This window comes from Sebastes umbrosus, chromosome 13 (assembly GCF_015220745.1).
Source record: "Sebastes umbrosus isolate fSebUmb1 chromosome 13, fSebUmb1.pri, whole genome shotgun sequence".
In the NCBI taxonomy this organism is placed as follows: domain Eukaryota; kingdom Metazoa; phylum Chordata; class Actinopteri; order Perciformes; family Sebastidae; genus Sebastes; species Sebastes umbrosus.
In genome coordinates, this window is record NC_051281.1 from 11,046,376 (window position 1) to 11,063,392 (window position 17,017).

At 38.6% G+C, this 17,017-nt stretch overlaps 2 protein-coding genes across 4 annotated transcripts; one reads left to right on the forward strand and one right to left on the reverse strand.

Annotated features, from left to right (window-relative positions):
* Nucleotides 1-938: 938 nt before the first annotated feature.
* On the reverse strand, nt 939-4,594 carry c13h3orf38 (chromosome 13 C3orf38 homolog). Of its 2 annotated transcripts, none has more exons than XM_037789260.1 (4): nt 4,328-4,594; nt 2,513-2,688; nt 2,072-2,298; nt 939-1,803 (listed from the first exon to the last, which is right to left on the reverse strand). In XM_037789260.1, the coding sequence occupies exons 1-4, from the start codon at nt 4,452-4,454 to the stop codon at nt 1,434-1,436; spliced, it is 900 nt and encodes a 299-aa protein (XP_037645188.1). In that variant the 5' UTR covers nt 4,455-4,594; the 3' UTR covers nt 939-1,433. The 2 variants fall into 2 exon arrangements, with proteins under 2 accessions (XP_037645188.1, XP_037645189.1); XM_037789261.1 differs by having other exon boundaries at nt 2,072-2,251; nt 2,526-2,688; nt 4,328-4,591.
* Nucleotides 4,266-16,965, forward strand: zgc:152951 (uncharacterized protein LOC569013 homolog). 2 transcript variants are annotated; one of them, XM_037789259.1, is made up of 12 exons: nt 4,266-4,318; nt 5,963-6,033; nt 8,511-8,750; nt 8,878-8,995; nt 10,156-10,308; nt 10,419-10,604; nt 11,713-11,786; nt 12,153-12,350; nt 12,636-12,773; nt 12,889-12,978; nt 13,087-13,230; nt 13,885-16,965. In XM_037789259.1, the coding sequence occupies exons 3-12, from the start codon at nt 8,511-8,513 to the stop codon at nt 14,011-14,013; spliced, it is 1,470 nt and encodes a 489-aa protein (XP_037645187.1). In that variant the 5' UTR covers nt 4,266-4,318; nt 5,963-6,033; the 3' UTR covers nt 14,014-16,965. The 2 variants fall into 2 exon arrangements, with proteins under 2 accessions (XP_037645187.1, XP_037645186.1); XM_037789258.1 differs by lacking the exon at nt 4,266-4,318 and adding an exon at nt 5,797-5,880.
* The last annotated feature ends 52 nt before the right edge of the window (nt 16,966-17,017 follow it).

The window sequence follows — 17,017 nt, forward strand, 5'->3', positions numbered from 1 at the left end:
GATGAACAGAGCGTCACATCTGTGAGGAAAGCTTTGTGAGGAAGAAAGAGGGATCTGTTCATCTCGACAGTACTTTAGTGAATGATGTGATTATACCGATTTTCTTGGGCCTTCAAATGGAGCATCAGCTCTGAGCCGCGGTGGGACTGCACAGCATCTGGCCTCCGTATGAACAAGTGGAGTAATTTAAAGTAATCCTTGTTCTGTTTTGGTGGAGACCAAATGAGACTTGCATCCATCTCGCTAATTTTGTGCCAAATTACACTGAGCCCCAGGATGAATAGAACACACAGGAAACAAACAAGCACTTAACAACTAGGCTGTCATTCTCCCCACAGCTGTGCACTATGCCATCAAAATGGAAAATGTTAAGAGAGTGAGGCGGCTATTCTACATCACTGCTGGGAATCACAGGATAACTCACTGTACGTTCATGTCGCAATATTTTGCCCACAATAATGGCAATGCCACAACACAAGTGATTCATCAAAATGCAATAGACTGCAACAGAATCCTAGTTAAGGAAAGAAAATAATCACAAAATTGTCTGTGTAACTAAAGAGATAAATAAAATGGTAAATGTGTAAAGCACTATTAAATTAATCACAGAATATATTTCATTAAGAGCTGTCAATTTTGAGTGTACTGCATCACACAGGTTTGAGCCTTTTTAATGCAACTACATGTTTTACCCCCAGCATTTAAATGCATGACTATAAACTGGTATGAAACAACAATGAGAGAAAGAACTCAAATACTGTTGTATAGAAAGGATATCACATCTGAGATATTTTGATACATACATTTTAAACATTGAGATATATCCATAACCGACCTTTGTGCGATTATGGGATTGTTTGACATAATACTAATCAATTACATCTGTAAGTATTACAGACTGACCTTTACTCCTCCCATGAAAGAACAACAGTCTCAGATTATGTTCAAAATCAATTTTAATTGACCATGTAGAGCCATTTGAACACACACACACAATATTTCTTCTGTTTGCAAGTAGTGACCTACCTGTCATTACAGAGCATAAAGTGTACCCAAGTGTTAATATAACCTTTATATATATATGATACATATTTACAAAAGCACATCCATTTGCATTTTATCGTACGAAAGGCACGGATGCCAAAGTCAAACTTTGCATCAATGTACAGTATATTTTAATAAAAAAAAGAATTCCACAAAAAGATGCAGCAGAAACCAATAAGGGAACCTTCTCTCAAGCTTTGTCGTGTCTTTATGTTACATCAATGATGTGCCAAGTAGATTTAGATGCAACAGTGTCCACCTACCTGTACATACTGACATGCTAAACAAAAAGGCAGGAGAGAGGTTTGTCAAGTACAGGTCGCTGGGTTCCAATCTCTGAAAACAAACTGCCTGGACATTATAGGATAAAGAATATGAAAGAAAGAGTGTCATGAGCGGCAGAGGAGCTGCATTTCAGTGGTGGAGCTGTAACTCAAAGCAGGCGCTACTATCTCTTTCCCACCCAGAGCATCCTGCCCTTTGATCTTCAGGTGGACAGACTTGATTTTCCAGCTGTTGTTCTCCAGCGGGGAGCGGATGAGGCCAAATATTTTCTCAAAGATGCCCAGACAGACTCCGTTTCTATGGATGGTGCCGGCTACAGCCACCAGTACCAGGCCGTGGGGGGAGGCCAGCGTCCTGAGGCCGAGAGGCTCCAGGTTGGGACTGAGGAGGAGGTGCTCTTGCTTAGTCAAGGCTTGGAGACGACGGCTAACCAGATCAGCACCATGGAAATCCTCCATCTGTACGCTGCCAGCTCTGAGAAAGAGAGACAGCTCTGTCATCACAACATCTCCGGGTTATTTTCCCCAAAACACAGGTCAAGTTCAAGCCCCTATGTGTAGATTTTTTCTGTTCTTATCCCATCTTTCAAATTACTATGAAGGCATTTTTGTTTGCAGAAAAATTAAACAATTAGTGCAGCCAAGTCCTGCCCAAAATGCATAACTGCCATGAACACAGAGAAGCTAACAAACCACACATCACCAGCAGCTTTAATTTCAATTCCCTTTAATGGCATTCTTACCTGGCGAGGAGGCATAGCTTTGCATCTGGCCAGAAGTGTTGTGGTCCCCAGTCCTGAGGCGGCTGGCCCAGCGAGGGGTTGTGACTGTTTAAGAGTTGGAAGAACCACTGGCAGAACTGATGGCCGAGGGCCAGTGGGTCAAAGCCCACCTCGACATTCACGTGTGTGGACGTCGGTCTCTGTCTGGTCTCATCTGTCTGTCTTGGAAGACTTTGGTCAACCACGGCCTTAAAGAAATTAGATGTTATTGGTAAACTCAAATACATTGCCATGTTGTGCCTGGATTACTTGTTAGTAGGCATGTTCGAATAACACATGCGGTCAACAGCTAATTATTGACACCCTATGAAGTATCACCATCTTACCTAAACAATACCTCCATATGTTCAACCATGTTAACATATCAGGGCTGGTCAACCTGACCTCATGTCCCTAACTTACCTTCCCAGACGACCAGAGCTCCAGTGCCCTTTTCGCCAGCTGGTGTTTCTCGCTGTTCGGGGGAATTATCACACCCTCTTTGGCCAGATACTTGAATATGAGGTCGCGTTGAACCTTCTTCCTTTTCAGGAACTCCTCAGCATCTTTAGTGAAGGAGAGGATTGTTTCCATGGCCTCTAAATGAACAGATAAACATAATATTTTAATTGTAAATTTGTGAGCCCGGTTTGATAGCTCAGGGCTTTTGCCCTTTTCTATCCATAGGCAATCATTGGAGGGAGGAGAGAGGAGAAGGAGGAGCCCAGTTGGTGTTGAGGCAGCATGGCCCAGTTGAGGATCTTTATTTATTTTTTTATATTTATATTTATATATTTATATATATATTTATTTTTTTCCTTTTTATCTTTCTTTTCATCATAATAAAATAAAATAAAATAAAATAAAATATGGATAATCACAAAATGGAGAGAAAAATAAATTTAAAAAATAAAAATAAAATAAAGAAAGAAAGAAAGAAAACTTTAAAAAAGCCAACATAACTGGGCAAGATCAATATCATGTGACTGTGTGTGTGCGCTTGAGAGGGGTCGGGGTGGCTGGCTGCTGGTTGCTATAAACATAATACATCCTTTAGGCAGAAGAGAAATAGCATCAGCAACACGGTTTTGGTGTCTCCATGGTGTCATCTCATGTCAATATCCCTTTTGAAAAGGTAATTCATTAGTTCTTTAATGGTGAACTTGTGCAACACGTATCTTAGTTCATGGCTGAGGCATTGTCTATATATATAACGTTAGCTATAGTTTCACTTTCTCACAACGTTAACTTACCTGTCAGGTTTTCCACAGCAATCATCTTATTCGTGACTGTGTCACAAAGTGACAGTAAGCCGTCTTTTGACATTTACTTCATGGTTGTTGTTTTGTTTTTTTACATTTATCCTTTGATATTACAATATATTGTTATTAATTGTTTTTTATTTGTTTGTTTGTTTGTTTTATTGACACAACAAACATTAAATATTTCTTTATTGTTTTCTTCCATTTAAATGCATGTTCTTTTTAAATATCTATATATTGTAATTTGCTTAATGAATTGTATATATGAAAGAAACCAACCTGGGACAGACAGTATCGAGATAGAACTGAGTAGTTAGGGTAGTTCGTGTGTATTTCAACCTATAGGACACCAATGATTCCTATAACATTATGTATATATGTATATATGTTTTTGTTTTTATTTTGTTCTTTTTTTTATTTGTATTTATTATTGAATTGACGCGTTGGCAATATTGTTCACCTGACAGTCATGACCAATAAAGCAAATTGAATTGAATTGCAAAAATGTAGTTTCACTTTCTTATAACTTATAAATGTCATTGTATGTAAATACTACTTATTTCTGACTGTCCACGTGTTCATTCTTTTTCTTTCTTTCTTTCTTTCTTTTTTTTTTTTTTTTGTATTCTAAATTCTAAATTCTAAATTCTAAATTCTAAATTCTAAATTCTAAAAGTTTGAAATACATTTTTGACATGAAAAAAAAAAAAAAAAATGAAAAAAGAACTATATATATAACACCAGCTATAGTTTCACTTTCGTTTAACTTCCGTGTTATAGTGTTAGTTCACGACCACAAGCGTCTGTTTTGGACAACAGTGCCGTCCGTACTCCTATAGTCTGTAATATGAAATGTATATTTTTGACATTAACTTGTTTGGCTTGTTAAACACGATAAAGTTAACTATAATCAGCTAAGGTTAATAGTATCATAGTTAACTTATCTGGTACAGATTGAGAGTATGAGGTGAGTTACCTGTCAGGTTTTCCACAACGATCATCTTGTTGGTGACGGTGTCACACAGAGACAGTACGTCACCTTTTGGCATTAACGCCAGTATCTTTGCACATCCAGCTCGCTCTACGTTTGACAGTCCAGGCATCTTCAACACCGCAAAACAAAAATATTAGGCTCCTCTGCTCTTTGCTTTGCGTCCATTTGTGTCCAATTAGAAATGTGTCCGTGTAGAAACATGTATTAGTGGAGAAAGAAACGTTCCGCACAAAGCCACGGTTGCTACGGTAGGTCATATGGGTAGGACCAAGAAGATGCATTTAATGTTATAGGAATCTTTGGAGTCCTCGGTTGAAAAAACAACCCTAACTACTCAGTTCTATATGATGATATGAAATACATGACTGGCTTTTCCCAAAAGTTTCTCATCTGGGAAACTTCTCTCAAAAGGACATTGTTTATGGACTTGTCATGGACAATAACAAAGATGACTTTCTGGTGAATAACATTCTCATTCTTGGAAAATGTTATTTGCACAAATCCAATTATATTAAAGTGAAACATATAGGTTTAATGTGTTTCATTCTGAGTTTCTTTTTTACATAAAAGCCCTTAAAGTCATGAAAAACAAAAATGCATTGAAACTTCTCAGTATAATAGAAGAATATGAATTACAGGTACAGCCCTTAATTTAATTTATTATTATTTCCATGTATAATTTTACTTATTTTATCTGTTCTTGTTCTGTATGCACCTTGTCCTTTTACTCTAATGCAATGATCTATGAGCCATGTTGTTTGGACATTTTAATTTGTTCAGTAAAAAAAAAAAAACTCAGTTCTAACTCGATACTGTCTGTCCCAGGTTTTTTTTTTTTTTTTACCTATATGGCATTAAATGTGTGTAACCAATACATTATTTGTAATGGAACAAGCTACACATGTTTATTGCCACATTTTAAGCCAACAGAGAGTCTCTAATATTATTATTATTACTATAATAATAATAATAATAATTATTATTATTATTATTATTATTAAATATCTCTCCAAGTTGTAACTGTTGGCAGAGGTCCAGGGCTGACACTAGGGCAACACACAAACATAATAAATACACCGATGTGTCACACCTTCTGCTGTGTCTTAAACTGGATAAACTGGTATTGACAACTGACAAGATTTAAAGTTCAGAATCAAGAATCAGAATCAAGTTTATTGGTGTGTGTAGAGGTATACACTAGGAATTTGCTTTGGAATTTGCGAATAAGCAGTATAATAACAAGAATAGATAAAAACATTAGAATAAAATAAGAATAAAAAAAAATGAATACACAATTCTGTATGTTTGTATTGGCCATATTAAAAAGGAATACAAATTTCATCCAGGACTAAAAGGCAGAAGGGAGTTTCACAGGGGGGAAACAATCTCATGTAATGGTAATTGAGATTATGGGTGTTGATGATTAATAGTAATGCGCGTTTACGAGGAGCGCCTGAAGGCATCATAACACAACATAGCTAGCTAGCTTAACCAGAGCAGCTCATATGATGATGTCCTGCAGTCAGAGCAGACTGGTAACCTACCTGCAAGATAAGAGACCTCTGAACTGGCTGTGTACACAACATTATGCATTAACTAATATGTTTTAATTAACAGGACTAAAGGGAGCAGCTGTGCGATTTAAAACTCTACTGCTGAATAAAGCAAGAGGAGTCAACCACTGAAAGGTAACCCTTATTATTCACTAATATAATAATAGCTTGTTAACACCATGCAGCTTGTTCACTGTTATATACTCATATGTCACTAAACGAGTTGTGTAATTGGTGATGTTGCTGTGCAGTTATTGAAACAAGCAGATGTAACCCCATAACAAAATGACTATCACATATAACTTGGCTTACAGGAGGATGTGTTAATAGAGTTGCATGAGGAAAACAGCACTAAACCAATGCTGGAATTAGAAAATTGTGAAGTGCACTGCTCAGGAAATGTGAATTGCAAGGCTAAATTACTGAGAGACCTGCAACTTTGTTTTTTTCAGCCACTGAAAGGTAATATTATAAAGTATTATTTGCTAATATAACATATTAGTGTTGTGTAATTGGTGTTGTGGGTTCAGTTATTGAAACAAACAGATGTAGCCCCATAACAAACTTTGTGAATTTAATATAATGTTAGCCTTGCTTGTTGGTTTATCTGTAGTCATCTTCCATCAATCAGTTACTATCACATATAACTGATTTACAAGGCAAGGCAGCTTTATTTGTAGAGCACATTTCAGCAACAGGGCAATTTAAAATGCTTTACATAAACATTCAAGAACATTGCGACAAAGTGCAAAAGAACATTAGGACATAATTAAAACAGTTATAAGAACATGAAATATTAGAAAATAAAACAAGCTAAAATAGAGTATAACACACACGAGTAAAAGCTCTAGTGCAGTATAAGATCATTATCTGGTTTAATAAAAGGCAGCAGCAAACAAAAACGTTTTAAGCTTTGATTTAAAAGAACTCAGAGTTGGAGCTGGTCCTGCAGGTTTCTGGGAGCTTGTTCCAAATATTTGGTGCATAAAAACTGAACGCTGCTTCTGCATGTTTAGTTGTGACTCTGGGGACACTAAGCAGACCTGATCCAGATGACCTGAGAGGTCTGGATGGTTCATAACATAGCAGAAGATCAGAAATGTATTTTGGCCCTAAACCATTTAGGGGGGGATGTGTTAATAGAACGGTACTAAACCGATGCTAAAATTAGAAAATTGTGTTGTGAAAGTACACTGCTCAATTACTGAGAAACCAGCAACGTTGTACCTTGAACTATTTGTACAAACATGAACATGAGGTGTGGTTTGATCCAGCACTTGATAAGCCTAGATTAATATTGAACTGACTGCTGCCAGTAAAGCTGTGTCATGATGAAATGAGGAACTGTTTCATAGAAAACCAGTTTTGACATAGCTGAAATACACATCACACCACTGGCCTGCTTTCAACTGCAGATATTCAGAAATGAGCTGAGAGGAAATTGCACCAGTCATTTCCCAAGTCAGGCAAAACAAGTTCCTCAACTCCTCCTAATCGCCTCTCTAAAACTTATAAAGGATGGTGAGATTGCTTGTTTAATAATAATAATAATAATAAATTGGACTTATATATCGCCTTTCAGAAACCCAAGGACGCTTTACAAAGGAGGCACACAAAATCATACTAATAAATAACACAGAGGAGAAACTATAGCTAAGTAATTGAAGAGTGATGTGTAGGAAGAGTCAGCTGAGGTCAAAGGCCTTGATGAACAGGTGACGCTTGAGGTGTTTTTTGAAAGTGTCCAGGGATGAAGCATTTCTTATTTCAGGAGGGAGAGAGTTCCAGAGGTCGGGGGCTGTGACCCTGGAGGCTCTGTCGCCGAATGTTCTCAGCTGGGTGTGGGGGGGGATGGTGAGCAGACCGGTGTCAGAGGATCCTAGTTTCCAGGGTGGAGAAGGTCGGTTAGGCGCTGAGGGGGAAGGGCATGGAGGGATTTGTATGTGTGAATGAGGAGTTTATAGTTGATGCAGGACTTGATTGGAAGCCATTGAAGGTGGTTTGAATCCCTCGACTGGCTGGGAGGACACCACTCTAAAAGTACAGAATGTAGGACAAGAACTTGATTCCTTCAGTATTGTGCAAAAGCTTTTTATTTGGAGAACTGTATCCTTCCTCAGGGAACACATAGCACAATTGGACCAAATCCATGACCCTTACACATAACTGGCACCGGTCAATCTCAATCAGACAAACAGATTCTCCATTGTGTGTGTAGGAGAGAGGAAAGAGTTCCTCTTTTCAGGTAGAGGTAGACCAGATATGTAAGCATCCAACATGTGCCAGATCTCATCAAAGGAGGGCGTTACAATGAATCTCAAATTTGAAACCTCAGATTTTACTATCAAATTTCTCCTCTTACAAAGAAAAATGTTTTGTGTGTGTACACAAAAGCAATCTCACATATTTACATAAACTCATGTGTATGCATGCATGAATATAGGCTACAACACATACAGTATGTAAAGCACCTACTGATGAAATGTTTTGTGTAAATTTGCACACATTCAAAACACAACATTGATGGGAAAAACATGGAGCTCAGCCAATATTCTCTGGAAAAGCTAAAGTTTAAAACTCTTTGCCCTCTTGTCTTTCTGTTATTGCTGCAGATGGAGGAGCTTGAGAGCAGCGCTCTGGGCCGGGTAACAGTGTACTCCATGCCGGGCTGCCCACACTGTATGCGGGCTAAAGCCACCCTGGGACGTTTGGGAGTACCAGTAGTTGACGTGGATATGGGAAGGCATCCAGAGCTAATAGCCAGGGTGAAGGCACTGACAGGACGCACCTCAGTCCCTCAGATCTTCTTTAACAATATTCATGTTGGGGGCAACGATGACCTGCAGAAATTGGTGAGAAGGAGTTGAACACTAGTGAACTTAGTGTAATGTTTATTTCCTAAAATCCTAATTGTGTCTACTATTATTCAAAATTGTGTTTAAACTTGTATGGATGTGTGGATCTGCTTCACTCCCTCAGGCTCCTGACGAGCTCCAGAGGTTGGTGAATCTGGTCAAGAAAGAGCCTCTTCCAGCAGATGCTCCACCACTACCAGAGGAGAACCCACCAGAGGACATGTCTGGGGAGACTGATGGAGGTGAGGGATTTATTGGTCTTTTTCCAGATCATTTTGTTGCCTTCACATGTGGGAACAGCCAACTATATAATCGGTGAATTTGGTGCAAAAAAAGAAATGAATCCTGCAGTCCTTAATACCTTAACCTTTTCTAATGCACAGTTCATGGTGTGTTTAACTGTTATTGTACAGTGTGTCCCTGGTGGATTAATTGCTTAATGGATTAGGATTAGTTTGAAAACGAGATCAGTTTCAGATTGGTTTAGTTTGCTCAGAAATGGGTTGTCAACTGGTGAAATGAACCACACTGAGGGGGAAACTTCCTTAATGTGAGGCATTGGCTCGACTATAGTTTACAGCTAGTGCTGACATGGGCACGCTGGTACGTTCCGGTAATAGCAGGTGTGTGTGCGTGTGTGTGTGTGTGTGCTCATCTCCTGTCACGATTGCCAACACAGACAGTTGATACAGGAAACTTGACACTTTGGATGAGCCCCAGCAGCACCAGGCTGCCTCACAGTACCTCATTATACAGTATGTGATTATTAAGCTCCCTACTGTGTATACAAAGTCTGTCCAAAGGGGTGCTTACACAGCCTTTTGTAGAGAAAGATCTTTTTGTTCTAATCCATATTTATATCATTATGTTAAAGCTTTCATTCCATTAGCCCCCTCAATAGTCTTGATTATGTCGTTTGGACATTGTTTCAGCAATACTGGCCGGCTTTGGCTGATCTAAGGTGCATATAAGCCACTGTAGCCCTACGTTAATAGTAGTAGTTGTCAATCTAAATGACCCACTTGGATTCAATGCTGTTTTGTCTGGATTTTGGATTGAAATAGATGGACATACTACAGATTTTGCCATGTTGAACAACATTTGTATTAGATTGCATGTTAAAATGTGCACGTTATCTTCTGTTAATTTGTCCTCATGAATTATTAATTTAAGAAGACACATAAGTTTTTTTGTGTGCAATATTTAGTCTTCTTTTCTCCATCATATCTGCCGGGCTTACATGTAAAAATTATATTTTCTGTAACATTCAGGTTGCTTCCTTTTCCACCATGTTTTGTGCGCCCATGCTGGACTGCTCATATTCTTTCACACATGTGGGTATGAACATGTGCATTTTTGTGTGTTTGTACATGTGTGGCTTGGCATATTCCTGCCCTCACAGAGTTTATGTGTGAGAAAGATGAGTTTGCGGACCTGGTACAAGACCTCAAACATGGCAGTGTGATTGGCAGTCTTAGGAGGGGACTGACAGTGTACAAAAAGAGCTTCTCAGGTGATCAACTGGTTGACTGGCTGCAGAAAGAGAAGGGCATGGGTAAGTAAGGCTGTAGACCTGCAGCAAAACAGGCTTTCAGTGTTGTGTCAGTTTTGATTTTGTTGTTTCGGATATCTGGAAACTCACTGAATTGGCCATGTGTGTGCTAGCCAGGGGTGAGGCCTGTAATACTGGCCAAGCATTGTTGCAGAAGAAGTACATGGTGAGTGTGCGTGGCAGTGGGCAGCAGGATGGCAGTTTTGGAGAAGGGAAAGACGCACTGTTCAGGCTGCTGGAGGATGACCCTCATTCAGCCCTCAACGCAGGACAGACGGCAGCCTGCAGTCCCATCCCGGGTAGGTCAGGACCGGATCGGGCTTTGGGGCTTCACACATTCCAGTTTCACGCTGACTGGTGACCCCCAGTGCTCTTTAACCTCTGTCCTTTCTCTGCTGCTGGCTTGGTATATGACCCTTTTGGTTCGCTTGGGTCTGTGTATTATGTCAGTGAGCTTTGTGGTGGGAAGAACTGAAGTAGGGCTTAATGATATATCTGATATACGGCCTCTCATAAAAAATGCATATCATTCCATCAGTGACTTCCACCTCCTGTAGGATGGCTATGATGCAGTGTGAGCATGAAAGTCTATGCTCGACCTTCAAATTACCTAAACAAAAAAAAGACTGCAGTGTGTTTGATAATATATTCTTAATATTTTGGTAAATTCAGTCCAATAATTCAGTTATTCTGTAACGCTAACCTGAGAACTCCTGCATTGATTCTGATAGCAGCTGAAGGAAAAAGGAAAATGGCCTGAAAACATATATATCATCGAAGCCCTATTTCAAAACCATGTTTGCTTTTCTGCAGGTTTGGTGTCATCTTTTGACAGAGGTTATAATTTCTTCTCAGACGTTTCTTGTTCTGTGGTGGTAAGACATATTGCTCGGCTCTGTATTGTATCTCTACCTGAATGTTGCACACCTCTAGAGGCTAATTAACAAAGCTAATCCATGCTGTACAACGCAGAGGTGATTAGAATCACTGCTTTTGTGAGTGTTAGTGTTATTATGCTTGGCTGTTTTTTTTCCTCTTGGATTTATCTGCAATGCTCTCTTTTCTCACAGGTAATGTTTTTTAATAATAATCTATTTTGTACAACATCAAGGTTACCCTGGTCTTTATGCAGTTTGTTCATTATTTTTTTTCCATGGCATTATTTCACAGCTATGTTAAATATACACCTACTGATGTTCTAGACATCTGGCGATGAACTGTGTTGATTTTACATTACAACACAATTGAGTATGTCTTTTAAAAAGATCCAATAATTGTCAAGGTTCTGGGGCTATGCTAACAGAGTTGCCCTTACCATTCAGATATTGGTTTCGTTCAGCTCACCAGAAAATGCTATTGAACTTATCAAACATTAATCATCTTTCTCTCTCTCTCTCTGTCTCTCAGCTGCTGAGCTCTCTTTGCTTGTACGGGAGTTGATTCTGAAATTGTTCTCCGAGCATCTCTCTGCCGATGGCAAGGTAATGTCCTCATTAACTCTGGGCTTCTGACTCAGAGATTTGAATGTTTGCTTACTTTTAATGCAAAGTTATGATTTTGTGGCATACACTGCTTTCTGTTGCATTGCGCAAGTTGTTTCCTGAAGTTGCATGTGCATAGATGGAGCGAAGTGCTGCATTCACAGGTTTACCTTGTGGGCTTTAGTCTTGAGGCCTTTTCATGAGACATGTTCATTTTTCTTAAGACATTTTACTGCATGATTTTAGCGTACATTTGTATGACCTAAACCAAATGACAAAATCGGTCACATATAAGTGATTCTGTGGTTGCTTTACCCGTGCTTATTTGGAAAAACATGGCTGTATGTGTTGTCCTCGCTCCCACAGTCTGTGGACTACAAGGGCATGTCAGTGAACCCGGCCTTTGAGCGTTACTGTGAGCTCGCCATTCAGCTGCAGAGGGTGGAGCTGCTTTCGCTGAGTCGGGAGGAGAAGCTGGCCTTCTTCATCAACATCTACAATGCCTTGGTCATCCATGGGTACCTACGCCTGGGGGCCCCCACCAACATGTGGCAAAGATACAGAGTAGGCTGCACTCATCCCCAGTCTTTACCACATCTCACAGAGTCACTATAGAGTTTCCTGACGGGTGTTCCTGGAACCCCTAAAGCCTATCAACAGCATTTCCTGGTATCTTTATGTACAGCAGTTTTGGTGCTGATCTACACTAATATATAAAGATAAAACATTCATACTGAGTGGCATGAATAGATGTGTTATCTTAACTTTTTGTTGTAAGTAAGATGTTCTTAATGTTTGATTCAATTCACATGTACTTAAGCAAAATATGTTTTCCTGTCCCATTTACAGTTCTTCAACTATGTGAGCTACCTGATTGGAGGAGAAGTGTTCACATTACAGGACATTGAGAACGGCATTCTGAGAGGGAACAGGAAAGGTGTCGCACAGCTTCTACGGCCCTTCTCCAAAACAGACCCACGACTCCAAGTATTCAGACATCCTGTTAAATCACAGCTGAACATTTCACTGATTTACAACAATGACACTTTTATGAGGAATAACTAATGTAATGTTGACTTCCATTTCCCATCTTGTCCACTAGGTGGCGCTTCCAGATGCTGAGCCCCTCATTCATTTTGCCTTGAACTGTGGCTCAAAGGGCTGCCCACCAATTAAAACATACACTCCACAGGTAAGCAGATATACTTGAATATACTTCTGGGGTATAATGGGTATGTAAAATATATCTGGTAAATATTAAGAGCTCGATGGTTAATTCTGATCTACTCGACCCTATCAGGACATTGACAGCCAGCTCCGCACAGCAGCTGAGGCCTTCTTGGAGAACGACGACGCATGTATTGTGGATTCTGGGAAAAAAGAAGTGCGACTCAGTCAGATATTCAAGTGGTACAAAGCTGACTTTGGAGGAACGGATGAAAAGGTAATTTTGAGTCCCAACTACCTACCTTGTGGTCGTATTCACAGACATAACGGCAGTGGTGGAGAAGTAGATATTTTACTTAAGTAAAAGTAGCAATACTATGTTGTAAAACTACTCTGTTACAAGTAAAAGTCCTGCAGTTTATAAAAATACTAGTACCAAAAGTAAAAGTACTCATTATACAGAATCAGAATCATATATATATTATATTACTGGATTATAATTAGTGATGCATTAATGTGTACATCACTTTAATGTTGCAGCTGGTAAAGGTGGAGCTAATTGTATTACTTAATATACAACCTATCATTATTTATTTTTTTGATTAAAATGTTTTATTAATAATCAAAATATGCCAGTAACTAAAGCTATCATACAAATGTAGTGGAGTAAAAAGTATAATATTTGCCTCCAAAATGTAGTGGAGTAGAAGTAGAAATAAAAATAAATGAAAATACATAAGTAAAGTACCCCAAAAATATACTTAAGTAAGTACTTGAGTAAATATACTTCATGTCACAATCCTTGGTTAAAATAACTATACACTGGTGCAAAGAGATGATATGATATAAAAATACTAATATCAGCCCAATGACCGTCAACCCACTGTGAACCTCGCCGTGTGTTTTCTCTCCCACCTCGTCTCTCTTGTAGTTGCTGAAGTGGGTGGTGGAGCACATGAGTGACTCTCCAAAGAAGACCAGCCTGCAGGGTGTCCTTTCTGCTGGGAAGACCAAAGTCAGCTTCCTCCCTTACGACTGGAGCAGCAACAGTACCCACTGAGCAACACGCACACACAAATGCATTCACGTCCAGCTATATGCTACGTCTCTTTACATCTCTCCGCTTTCTACTGAGCTGCATCTACTTAAACGACCAGAAGGTTGGTCACGATGACGTGCTTGCCAAACGCAATCCACTGGTCCTCAACCATGCAAATGGTTCTTTATGCAAAACAAACTGTAAATCCAAGTGGTGAGAGGGGCGCATTTGCACTGTACCATCGAATTATACTTTTCTTGTAGGCTTATCCTAGCTTTAAGGTCTTACTGTAAGCTCCTACACCCTTTGTTTGGAAGATATATACTGTGTATGAGTTGTACATTCAACCTTTATTGGTTTGAAGTAACAGAGAGCCTATTTTAGAAATCAAGTTGCACACAGAAACTTTGTACTGCAGCAGAATAAGTCCTATATAAAATGTCAAAGTCTGAATATTTCAAAAGTTGCAAAAAAAATCCTGCACACTGTCAAACTTGCAAAAGTAAATTTTAAATGCAACGTTTCAGAACGTAACTTGAAAAGGTACATTTAGTCGCCCTAATATACTTTTACAAGTCAGTGTGCAAGATTTTTCTTGCAACTACTACTACTACTACTACTACTTTGAACTATTCGTCTCTCTCCTACGAACCTGTCTCATGAAATAGATGTGCGACGTGTTCTTCTGATCAAAACCTGAACATTTCCCAAATTATTTTTAGTAAATTAACACATAGAAAACTTAATAAAAGCATACTGCATAATAATAATAATAACAATATGGCATCCATGCTCTCCAGTCCTAGTCTTTAAACACCTTGTCAACAACTCAGGAGTCATAGATTATCATGATCTTCTCAGTCACTACATCACTCGTTGGGCTATTTATGCTGAGCATTTTAATCAGAGCAGATTGAGATGATACAAACACGCTGCCTTGATAAGCCATATCAAAACCCTCTGAACTTACAAACCGACTTATTCATGTTTGGTGGGCTGCAGATTCTCCACAAAGCTGGTTCCGTCATTATAACCTGCAGATGTAAACAAGTTGATGTTGTTTTCTACAGGGAAAGAAAGTGATAGCTCTTGAAGTTTTAACACTTCATTGAAATGGATCATTCGTGTATCATCCTACCCCGCTGACATTAAATACTAAAATCTAAACACAACTTTGCCTGTGGCTGTAAAACACCAGATGTTAGCCTTTTAAGGATTTTTAAAGAAATGTATGATCATTTATTTCCTTTTCTAAACATCTATATCAAGCTCTTTTTTTCATTGGACAAACACAATCTGGTTAGATGATGCTACTGTCACTTATCTTGCCAATCGATTGGCACAGTTGGACTGGAACTGTAGTGTGGTGCAGTGGCTATGAGGGGCTGTATCCTCTCAAGTCCCCATCTTTGTGGTTAATATCCTTTATAGGATCTAGTCTCTGAGTTAAAAAAAAAAAACAGTTAGTTGCTTACAGCGCTCAGACTTTTGCATGTCTTGATCAGTTTTGATTTCTAACCCCTAGTGGTACTTTCTTCCTTCCTTCACATGAACCTGTGTGGTTGTCCACCCCTCTTTTTGATCCAGGTCTTCCATTTCAAATTGGAAAAGTGCTACTGCTGTGTTTTTAGCAGAGTTATTTGGTAAAAGATATATAGTAATATTTTTAATTATAGAAATATTTATCAAAACGACACCCCTTCGGGATGCACTCTGACACTTTGCATGTTTGTCACCAACTCTGAATGCTGTTCAGACATATTTGTACTTTTTTTTTTTCACAAAGAAAACTGTTCATTGTTGGTTAGTATGAGAGTAATGGGCTGTGTATCCAGCTATTTCCAGGGTGTCTGCGGGAAGTGGAAACAATAGTCATGAATAAAATGAAATGTAGCAGTTTAAGTGTTGATTAGAGTGTGTAGATTGTCGGTATGTCGAGTTTTCTGCCTATAAAACTGTACAGGATCCTTTTCATCTCTTTTTCATGAACATTGAAATTCAACTTCCGTTAGTTTTCCATTTTACCTGGCCTTAAACATTTGTAAGACTTCTTCATTTTTAACATAAATCTTCCAGTGCGAAGCCCACACATTAATATAATTACTGTATATGTTTATGAAAGAGTGTGTGGCTTAGAAAAACCTCTATTTAAGGGCCTTTCTCTGTTTCCATAATTGAAGGATTTTCTTATCTCAGGTCAAAGGAAAATGTAAGTGGAAACAATATTAAGTTTGATGTCATCAATGCTCTGTATCATGCATGTTGTGTATAACAATTTCAGCTCAGTCTGCACAGTCCATATTCCTTTGAAAAGACATCGTCATGCACATTATTATAACTGTTTGTCCTTAAGCTATAAGCAGCACCAAAGCATATGGTTGAATTAGCATGTGTTAAAACTGGAATGCATTTGCTGCACGAGATTCTGGGGATACTCTTCAATCTTGAATGCTGGCCTGTAGCAGGAGTCGCTGCCTCTCTCACTGCTGTGTTTCTAGCCTGTAAGCTCAGCCATAAGAAATAGTTTGACCTTAATTCTTACCCTTATTAACCCCCCAATTAGACAAATAAAGTGTCAGTCAGACTATAATATTGGAATACAATATGTGCAATAGATTTAAAACATCACCTCAGTCTGGAAAATAGACTGCACTTTTTCTGCAAATACATATTCAGTGATAAGTGCACTCTTGGCTTTACTACACTTAACTCAATTTTTGAGTGACTGATAGTAAAAAAAGACACTTTGTGTGATAAAATGGACAGAAGGGGTTTTATTTACGTATATTGGTAATCCCTGTACTTTCTCAAAATTACCTCATGTATCAGGAAAATGTGATGCAAAAAGTTTTTTAAACAAGCAATTCTGATATAATCATATTTTCCTCTTTCCTGGGGTGAACAATAAAGCAATATGTTTATGAATAGTAAATATGCAATGCCGAACTAAAAAATAAATAAAATATGTAATGAGTTTGTCTGCCGTCTCTTTTACTGTATAATCTCATTGCATGTAACTATCTAC